Below are 11,273 nucleotides of genomic sequence, written 5' to 3'. Positions count from 1 at the left end.
TCTTCTAATCTTTCCCCAAATTTTCCTTTCCTTTTTTTTTTTTTTTTTTTTTGTTTGGTTGCCGAGAAAATGAGGTAGAAAAGTAGGAACCGAGAGAAAGATCAGTTCTTTAACCTAGTTTGATTGGAATTAGTTGTAGCAGACTCGATCGATATGTTTCTTGAATCGCAAATTGCTGATTTTCAAAATTGTGGCAAATGATACTATGCAAATCTTGAATTTTTCAAATTTTTTTTGAAGAATTGACTTTTTATTTTATTTTTTTTTTTTTTGGGGATGTGATTTTTCAGATAACTCTAGCGCATCTCAAGGAAAAGCCTACACAAGCTGGGTCAGCGTCGAGCTCGGGTGCGAGCACGAGTAGTGGAGTTAGATATGCTGCTGCAAGGCTGTTAGGGGTAGGGGGTGGGAATGGCAGTCGAGCCCTTAGTTTTGTAGGAGGGAATGGCACGAGTAAAGCCGCTAATGGAACTAGTAGAAGTAGTTCATTGGCAGCGTCAAATGGTAGTCACTCTATGCTTAATTCGAATTATGATGGTAAAGGGACATATATGATATTCAATGTTGGGGATAGTTTATTTGTCAGCGACCTCAATACACAAGATAAGGTAATTTCGTGTCCTTGGGGTGTCGTTGTTGGTGATATTTGCGTCTTTGTTTGTAAATGATATTGATGATATTTCATTTTTTATGCAGGATCCTATTAAATCGTTACATTTTAGCACTTCAAATCCTATCTGCCACTCATTTGATCCTGAAGCCAAGGATGGACATGACTTGCTTATAGGATTGAACTCGGGAGATGGTAGGTTTTTTTTTTTTTTTTTTTTTGGTATGATATGATTTATGGGGGTTCTTATAGGAAGAAGTTGTTTTGACTTGTTCATTTTGTATGTTATTGTAGTTTACTCAGTGTCTCTGAGACAACAATTACAAGATGTTGGGAAGAAGCTTGTTGGTGCCCAACACTATAACAAGGAAGGTTCGGTCACAAACAGGCAAGACTAGTTTCATTTTTATTTTGGTTCTTTTCTCATTCACTATTTGTTATACTTTCCCATACTCACAGCATGCCCATGTTAAAATTCATTCTATATATAGGGTAAACAACTTTGTTTTTGGGACTGCAACCAGAATAAATGTTGATAGAATTTTTCTTTTTTTCTTTTTTTAGGTTTTCATATTTTGTTTTTGTATTTGGACTTATTGTAGTTGAGGTTTTTATAGGATATAATTGTGGCTTCGTTAAGACTTTTCTTATTGATGTAATCCTTGAAGCTTATTAAAAAGAATCTTCATCAATTGTTTGAAGCATTGTATTTTGAAGAAGAATTTTCTGGTTAGTATTTCTCTACAACTTGGAGGTGATTCCAAGCACTCTCTGGTGGTGTAGCTTAGTGTTTTGTGTCCCATTCCCTATTACCTAATATTTCTATTTTTCTTACCCCACATGTCAATGCATTAATTTGGCATCAGAACATATCGGATCCCCTTTAGCCACCCCAAAACCAGAAACTAAACCCCCTGATGACTCAAATTAAAGTGAAAGTACTTACCTCACAAGTTCATAGCCTGTTTGAACCATATTTAGTTAACCCACAAGATATTCACCAGTACCAAAGTTGGCACCACTGTCTCCAAGAAAACCTTGAAACCCACCACCTCTCTTATGAAGCCCATCACTCCTATCTTTGCAAGATTGAGCCATTGAAGCCCCATCACAAAAAAAACAACCCTACCAGCGTCCATCTTCACCAATTTCAACTCCTTAGAAAACTTTGTACCCATAAACCTGTGTCAAATCCAACCCATATGGGTCAAACCCGTGTCCACGGACGCTAGGCGCCCACAACCTCGTCCACACTAGATCCACACTAGATTGCCGAGATCCCCATTACAAAGTCTATTGTTTTTTTAAATTTCTTTATCTGTGAAAGCATTTCTATAGTAATTCTCAATCACCATCAAGCTTGTTGAGTCCTCGTCTCTCAATTCTCTCACAATGATGTTGATTAAAGCTCATACCTTGGCAAGCAGATCCACCGTGGCTCTCATCACTGGGTCGCAAACCAACTTAAGATTTTGTCTCAGCAATGTGTGTTGTAGTCTTGCATGGTCTTTGTGCATCGTGCCTCCACTAGAAGTTCATCGGAGATGTGCTTCATCTTCGTTACTTAGGCCATATCGCTGCTCAATATGTCTCGACATGCATTCATAGAAACTGGGATCGAGCACCTTTTTAGCTGGTCCTCGAACATGCCATTTAAGGGTGCTAACTATCTCTCACTTGTAGCAAATTGGTTCATGAGCTCATAACAAGAATAGATTTAAAAAATTGACTAGGTACGGGGCTGGTGTCCAACTCAATTACAAAAGAAAGCAAGTGGGAATTGTTGTCTTCATTAGAGTTTGTTTGTGCAAGTTTGAAGCCCATTTGCCTTGCTTGAAAGTCAGGACACACAAGTCACTTCTGAAGCCTAGTCATTAGTCATAGATCTAACCAGCACAGAAATGTAATTCAAGTCAAGACCAGGTCATAAGTCATAACTAGCCCAACTTAGGTTCTTGTTACAATTATTTGTTAAACTTATTATTCTAGTGGTGATTTTATTCGGGACATTTACATTTGATATTTTTCAAGACTCATGGATTTTCGCCAATTGATACTTGAGGTTGAACAATTCGTTGAACAAACATGTTTGTTAGATGACAAGTTTAGGTTTGCCAAAATGACACTCATAGGTAGAGATTAGGATTATTGGTACGATATTGATAACCTTCGCTTTGGAAGGGATAAGCCTACCATAGCTGAATAGGAAGAAATGAAAGAAAAACTTAGAGAGATACATCTACCCCCAACCCTATCAAGAGTGATATCTACCCGAATCATGTTAGCATGTTGCATGGTTTCATGTTCTAAATCCCAGTCAGTCATGGAGCCTCCTCAAATAATAGAAGCCATCCAAGACCTGTTGTGAGGATCAAATTAATGGATCTTTCCTCCAACAGGATGACATAACAATGAAAATACTGCTTCCCACATATGATAGAATGTTGGTATTTAAGATGTTGGTGATGAAGGGACATCAAGTATAACTTGAACCTAGTGTTAAAAAAGAAATACAGATGCCAACAAAAATGTGGACTTAAATACGACTTAGATCATGTGTAGTAGAATTAATACAGCATGTTGGAGAGTCACTACTTGATGAAGAGAAAGTTCAACCAGAAAGAAGAATTAGAGAGTGCAGATGTTTAATGCATATGCTACTCATCAAGCCTTCATGGTGCACGGAGTGAAAAGGCTTGAAACAATGGTGATTCATTAGGATGAAGGTAACATTGTGACATTAGTGACACTTTTTTATTTGAATCTAAAAAATAACATATGAATAAAAAATAATTCTTTTCTTTTGGTATTTGGAGATTCTATCTGCTAGCTTTATAGTAGGATTCAGTTCCCAAGTGTCTCTTTCAATAAGAACTTAAAATTATAGTTCTGAAATTTAATTGAAAACATTCTGTCATTAACCTGATTTTGGGGTGACTTCTGGAGAACCCATGTCATTTTTTGAACCTCATTTCAATACTTTTTTCTCTTCTTCAGCAATAGTGTCTTCTCCTTTAGGCAAAGTCGAATGTGTCACCATCTGGTGTTCCCAATAAATAGTGTGGGTAAAGGAACTGTTTCATTCTGACAGAGAATTTCCATCCTCAACGGAGTTGATTCAGCCACATGCCTTTATTAAGAAAGGTTTAAAATTCTCTATAAAAAGACAGAATAACCACCTACAGTAATGGAATCATTAGAAGTCTTGGAACCAAGAGACTCTCATATCAATCGAGTTGTTAGAATAATGATTTAATTATTAAATTCATTCTTTCCCATCAACTTAAGCTTTTAGGATAAGTGGTAATTTATTATGGTATTAGCGCAAGCAGTGTTGAGTTCGAATCCTGTCTTTACTCTACCTTCCATTTAAAGTTAAAAAATTCTACATGTTAGGACCTGCTTATTGATATGAAATGTTGGCCTACATATGTGGAGTGTTAGAATAATATTTAAGTGATTAAATTTACCATTTTCTATCATTTTAAGCTTTTGGGACAAGTACAAATTCTGAAAATATTGATGTATTGGATGTATCATCAAGGTCATCAACCTTGACAAAAAATGGTTGATCAAGACAACATAACTTATAAAGTTTGATCAATGTATTTACAGTACTCTATGTCTATGCATGATGGTTTTGATAGTCATTAGAGTTGGAAGTTTAGAAGAAAAAAGTGAAGTCCTGCAGATATTCTACATTCCCTAGGTTGTAATTGTATAAAAAGTAGTAGATATTATTTTAGTTGAATCATTCTTTGAATTTTCATGAAGTTTCTGTGTGGGTTAAAGTGGTACATTTTGAGATAATTTATGTCATTCATTGTAAATTTGGGTCCTACCATGAATGGGTATTAGGTTAGATGTACGTTGGTTTTTCTAGACTATACAAAATGAAAAAGAGAAAAGGGAAAGAAAAAAAAAAGGAAAAAAAAGAGGGGGGTTGGGGGGGTGTTGACGAATTTTGGAGCAAATACTTTTTGTGTTGCAAGTTGTGGCATTTTTATTTAATTTAATGATAAGATGTGTGCATGTGTGATGTAATTACTAGTCTTAATGTGCAAACTGACTAGTTGTTTTTAACAGCCGATGTACCAGTGTTGCATGGGTTCCCAAAGCTGATGGTGCTTTTGTTGTTGCTCATGCTGATGGAAACTTGTATGTGTATGAAAAGGCAAGCCTCAACTTTATTCAATGTGCCTATTCTTGGCCTGCCTTTACTGTTATTTTCTGCTCTATTGCACAAGCTAAATCAAGTGTAACTTCCATTTTTATTCTAGAGTAAGGATGGTACCGGTGATACTACATTTCCAGTTGTAAAGGATCAAAATCAGTTTTCTGTGGCACATGCAAGGTCCAGTAAGGTAGTTTTATTTGATATTCTTATTGCATCCTGATCCCTTTTTGTATTCAAGCAGTTCATTGCAATTCTAAAATCGGCTACGTCAAATCCAGTGTGGCTTTCAAGATTACCAGATAAAATAATGATTTATGCAGGTTGTTCTTATACAATTACTAATGCAGCAAAATACACAAAGAGGGTATACTAAGAATTAAGAAGAAATGAGAGTTGCTTAGAGTAGGTCACAGGTGGACACACCTCTGCACAGAGAACCAATCTCTGAAACAATAGTAAAAAGCTTTGAATTCATTTACTAACTAGTCATTCAATAACAATATTTCATGGAATTTATACTGCTAAGCCTAGAGGTTGAACTAGCTGTAACAGAAAGTAACTAATTGATAACAGAATCGGTTATAGTAGTTATGTCAACTTACTGTCCAACTCAGCACACATGCACTAATGGATTTCAACTACTAACAATTAACTAGCAAGTTTTTCAATTATGCTGACATCACAATCTGAGATGCCCCTGCATCAATTGCTCATAACTGTGGCAAATTAAAAAGCAGTTTTAGGTTTTAACCAGCAATGTGGTTTTGTCTGTGTGGTATGTCAAGCTGTTGGACAGTTGAGTGGTCATAACATATTCCAAGCCTATGCAAATAATTTTACATTATCCTAATTAAAACAAAATCAATTGTGTTTAACTATTTAAAGTGGACACAGGGACAACTTATTGTCAACAATTTGTGATGTTTAAAGCTTCATTAATTGTCTGTAACTTAATGTCAACAATTTTAAAACATCACAAATTGTCTGCATACAACTCAGCTAATAATTATAAAACCTTTTTCTTTTGGTTATTTTCTAAATTTTATAGAAGATACAAACCCGAACCCATCTGCTTTTGTTGTTTCCCTCCTCCTCTCCTCATGGTTTCGTTATCTATTTCATCTTCAATTTTTTTATTTGCTGAGTAATCCACTTCTAATTTAATGGTTTGTTTGCAGAGTAATCCACTTTTAATTTAATGTTTTGTTTGCAGAGTAATCCAATTGCTAGATGGCATATCTGCCAAAGTTCAATCAACGGCATTGCTTTCTCTACTGATGGTGCATATTTGGCAACTGTTGGTAGAGATGGTATTCTCTTGATCCACTATTCTTGTGATTTTACAAGTATCACTTATTATAAAGGTACTGATATTGAGCACTTTAATGTAGGATATCTACGGGTATTTGACTACCAAAAAGAACAACTAATATGCGGTGGAAAAAGTTATTATGGTGCTCTTCTATGTTGTGCCTGGAGGTAATTTGATATGTATGAGATTATTGCTTAGTCAATGTTTCCTCATTTATATTTTTTCAGAATCTTCTAATTACACACCACATAGTGTTTCCTTATTACTTTCTCAAAAAAAAAAAATAGTGTTTCCTTATTATTACTTATCAAAAAAAAAAAAGAAGTGTTTCCTTATTACTAATTCTTTAAAAAAAATTAATTAATTACTCTGCTTCTTCCTGTTTCTCAGTATGGATGGAAAATACATCCTGACAGGTGGTGAAGATGATCTAGTTACAGTTTGGAGTATGGAAGATCGGAAGGTAGTTGCATGGGGTGAAGGGCACAACTCATGGGTAAAGTTTTGCTAAATTGTTAACTATTTAAATCAAGATTTGATAAATTTGATATGAGTGGCATATATATTGCCATCTTAAACATTTTAAAGAGGATGGCTTGCAGGTAAGTGGAGTGGCTTTTGACTCGTATTGGTCATCACCAACATCGGATGGCACAGAAGAAAGTGTAATGTACCGGTTTGGTTCTGTTGGTCAGGTAATTTGTGCTCTCACACCCTTCCCCCCTTCTTTTCCAAACAAAAACACAAAAAACCAGAAGGGAAAAATAAAAAGAAAGAAATAAAAGAACAAGTGTTGCTGCATTTATTATCTGTTTAAAGCTGTTATTTGCTGCAAATATACAATGATGGGTATCTTTAACTGAAGTAAAGACCCATTTATTTACTTTAATATAGAAATAGTAGGTAACTTACTTTTAAGGAATTGGTACGTCCATTATCTTCACATGTAAAAGCTTCCTGGTGGTGTTCTCCTATCCAGGCCTTGTTGTTGTTGTTGTTATTGCATGGTTCCTTCTTTGAATTGATTGCCATCTTTATTTTTTGGTAATCATATCATTAAGTTTCAACAATGGTTGTGAAGATTACAAATTCATTTACATGTTGGAGTAATTGTTTCAGATAAAAAAGGTCAGAAGTGCCAGGTGCCTTTTGGTTATGATGATGAGTTTAAACTTTTCAAATGAAAAACGATTGGACAAGTATCTGCTTGGACAAATAGCATAAATAGGTTGTATTATTTGTAAGGCTGTTGGAAAAATTAGGACTTATGGTAGGTGCATTGGAAACTTGATGGTAAGAAGCTAGGCCTTGCTTTGTTAGGAACCATGTCCAGAGGTATTGCCTAAATGTTGATAAAGGTCTTCAATTTTCCACTATTACTTTTTAAATCAGGAAGTAGTAAAAATCAAGACCGTGTGGTTTTTCATTTCATAATAATTCCAACTTCATGTGCCCTGACATGGTTACATTTCTACTACCATACATTATTAAATGATTTTATGCACAACGTTTTACTTTTTATCTGATTTTTGTCGTGCATTCATATTATCCTGGAAGTGATTTCTAGTATTAGTTTGTGTCCTGCCTTGCTCCTATCGAAAAGTATGTACTATTTTCTAAATCTGCAACTTGGTGATATGTTTACAGGATACACAGTTGCTTTTGTGGGATTTATCAATGGATGAGATCGTAGTACCGCTTCGCCGTTGTCCACCTGGTGGGTCCCCCACTTTCAGCACCGGAAGCCAATCATCTCATTGGGACAGCATTTGCCCAGTGGGCACTCTACAACCTGCTCCAAGCATGCGAGATGTGCCTAAGCTCTCCCCATTAGTCGCCCACCGTGTTCATTCAGAACCCTTATCTGGGTTAATTTTTACTGAGGAATCTATTCTCACCGCATGTCGGGAAGGGTATGTAAAGATTTGGGTGAGACCATCAAATTCTGAAAGCCAATCAAGCAACCCAGAAATTCCTGTAGGTAATAGTTCAAAGGAGATACCGCCAGTGCCAGGCAAAACTGGTGCCTCTACTTACAAGTCTGTACATCTGTAAGATAACACGAGAAGTGTCTTAGTTGGTGTTTCACGGCTATATGTTGTTCCCGCAATACCCAATTGGCCTCTGTTCTTACATGATTGCCGATGTTTTTGATGTCTTTGCTTTTCCTTTTCGTTCATATTTTTTTTCTCAACAAAAAGCATGGCGATACTAATCTGTGGAAAACGAGGCTTGCTGGGATAGCTTTCTCCTTAACCTTCTTACAAATTTCCTCTCGCGTGGGCACGTGTGCCCATATGAAAAAGACTATAGAACCCATTTCTGAGGGAAAACATGAGTCATTTGCCAATGCCTTGCCCACTGAAGGAGGTAAAACATCCTTAGCACTAAACACCTTGACACACTGTTAACGATCACTAATCTCTTAAAAAATATTTCAATCTCTTTATCTTTAGGGAAAAGTACACTTTACTATCCTAAATTATGCATTAAATTACATTTTGCACCTTAAACTATCCAACGTTCTAACTGCACACTTCTTACCTTAAACTATCATAATTATCACACTTTGCACCTTGGTATTATTTTTGCTATTATATTTAACATAATCTTGCTGCATGTGACAAACACATGCTTCTTGCTTAGGTGGAATAAAGTTAAAAGACTAAAACACTCTTCTTCAAAATCAATTAAAACAAAACCCAAATTTTTCCACATCTCCCTCTTGTCTCGTGTGTATCATCCTCTTCCCCAAATTCAGTTTCAAAATATTTAAATTTACCTTTCTAATTCCATAGCAAAATTCATTTACAGTACCCCCCATCCACCTTCCCTGAATCATTGTTTGTTTTGTTTTCATCATTGGACAGACAGTTCTAAATACAGAGTATTTTATAGTCCACACAATGTCAGACATCTCATCTTGGGGCAAGCTTAAACCTTGTCGCTTTATTGATCTGTGCAAGTCACAGAAATATTTTGGGTCTTGCAGTCTAATATACTCAAGCAACACCTTCTCATGATTTGGGATCCAGTTCCTTGGAAATGGAGTGTAATCACGAGAGGGAATCATAGACATGTGAGAAAACTGAACGCCTTCAATAGCATCTACAAGTCCCATCCTCAAAAGATCTGAATATAGGTGCTGAATTGTTACTGCTCTCCCTCAATGGACGGCTAAGATCACGTGAAGCTATTTTATACACCTTGGCACAAGACTTTATACCATACCTTGAAGCATAAAGTTTAGCCAGAGAGCTCCTAATCACATAAGCACAAAACCCAATAATTTTCTTGCGATTATCAGCATATCTGTACTAATCAAAGGAGCGGAAGTGGGTAAAATGCAAAGGAGCGGTGAAGAAGTTGAAGTTCGCAATAATAGGGTCTTGGGTTTTGTTTTAATTGATTTTGAAAAAGAATGTCTCACTCTTTTAACTTTGTTTCACTTAAGCAAGAAGCATGTACTTGTCACATGCAATAAGATTCTGTTAAATATAATAGCAAAAATAACACTAGATACAAAGTGTGATAGTTTAAGATGCAAAGTGTGCAATCGAATAGTTTAGAATATAATGTATAATTTAGTGCATAGTTTAAGGTGGTAAAGTGTAATTTTCCCCTATCTTTAGAATACAATAGTGCAGTTCTGTTACATAAATCAACAAATTCCATGTTCATTAATACAATGCACAAACCAGTTCACAATTCAACAATAGAATATTGATGAGACTAGCAAGACTTTCTAATTTGAAAGTAGAACGAAACAAAGACGAGTGCGGCGGGCACTTAGAGTTGTGCTTTCTTCACATATCAGATTCAGAGTTGACTTCATTCGTTTATTTTTTTTCACATTTTGGATTTTTATCAAATTGCTAGAGCCTAGAGGGCACCATATTTATAAATTAGATAGAGAGAAAGCAACGTATATTTAGGAGTTTTCGTTCTTTCACTACTTTCTCATTTCGGGTTTTTACCAAATAGTAGGGGATCATATCTATTAACTACATAAAATAAAATAAATAAAAGGAAAAATAAATAAAAATAAAGCACAGCAAAATCATAAACTAAATAGAGAGAAAACACAACAAGAAAATGATACGTTGAAATAGAGTGAAACAAGCCTTTAATATACCTTGATTAGTCATGGTTAGCTACGCCACTTTGGACAATCACTTCAACAATAGTGTCTTCTCAACCAAAAAAAAAAAAAAAAAAACTTCAACAATAGTGTACGTAAAAGACTACCAGCACACTATTGGGTTAGGATTCCGACAAGGCAAGTCTTCCCAAGGGTGATTTGTTTTGTGAAACTTTAGTCAAAAACATCAGAACTTAGAATTTTTGTTGGAGAGAGAGAGACTAATCTATATATATATATATATATATATTTAGAAACCGATAAGAAATTTTATTAATGCAAATCAAACTGGAAAATATCCTCCAAATCACGTGGTAGATCTTCTAACCACACATCAAAATCAGTAGATGCAACTGCTCTACGAGCGAGGGCATGAGCAAGTTTATTCCCCTCTCTCTTTACACGACAAAAACTACAATCAACATTAGAAACTAAACTATGAATATCAACAATAACATGACCAAACATAGACCTCGAAGGCCTAGCAGCAACTAAGGCTTGGATAACCTGTAAGGAATCACCCTCCATCACCATAGACTGAAGACAAAGCTCCTTGGCAAAAACAACGACTCGACTAGCAGCAAGAGCCTCTACCATGTCCATGGAACCTGGGTATCTAATTTTTTGGCTCAAAGCACCAATGACCAAACCTGCTGAATCCCTTATTACCACTCTGAGACCTGCACAAGCCTGCTCCTCAAAAAAAGCTCCATCAAAGTTTATTTTATACATACCAGAAGCCGGCAATTTCCATCGAGAGTCGCTGCTGCGAACAGCTATCCGGGGAACCTTTTTATGCACATCATGGAACTCTTTCAGCAGATCAGAAGCATACCGACACACCTCCCCAATCCCCCAAGCTTGCTGCCTCAACCTTACCCTGTTACGATGCTCCCATATGCACCATGCAACCATAACGAAATGCTCCACCAACCTAGGAGAAGCCTCCTTACACAAAAACAAAAGAGCATCGGCAAAACTGGAGATATGCTTGGAATGCATAAAAGAAAAACTCTGATCAAACATATATATA

At 36.0% G+C, this 11,273-nt stretch overlaps 1 protein-coding gene across 1 annotated transcript in view; it reads left to right on the top strand.

The window, feature by feature from the left end:
* The window catches only part of LOC115950953 (WD repeat-containing protein 20-like), a 9,912-nt gene extending 1,659 nt beyond the window's left edge, over positions 1-8,253 (top strand). The window contains exons 2-11 of the mRNA XM_031068244.1: positions 254-608; positions 697-805; positions 905-998; positions 4,697-4,784; positions 4,891-4,974; positions 6,001-6,097; positions 6,179-6,266; positions 6,490-6,595; positions 6,702-6,794; positions 7,747-8,253. Of these exons, the coding sequence (XP_030924104.1) occupies positions 254-608; positions 697-805; positions 905-998; positions 4,697-4,784; positions 4,891-4,974; positions 6,001-6,097; positions 6,179-6,266; positions 6,490-6,595; positions 6,702-6,794; positions 7,747-8,154 (1,522 nt within the window). The 3' untranslated portion in view covers positions 8,155-8,253. The remainder of the gene's footprint in view (positions 1-253; positions 609-696; positions 806-904; positions 999-4,696; positions 4,785-4,890; positions 4,975-6,000; positions 6,098-6,178; positions 6,267-6,489; positions 6,596-6,701; positions 6,795-7,746) is intronic.
* Positions 8,254-11,273: the final 3,020 nt, after the last annotated feature.

Source organism: Quercus lobata, chromosome 1 (assembly GCF_001633185.2).
Source record: "Quercus lobata isolate SW786 chromosome 1, ValleyOak3.0 Primary Assembly, whole genome shotgun sequence".
NCBI lineage: Eukaryota > Viridiplantae > Streptophyta > Magnoliopsida > Fagales > Fagaceae > Quercus > Quercus lobata.
This window is presented reverse-complemented; position numbering and strand designations above follow the sequence as displayed.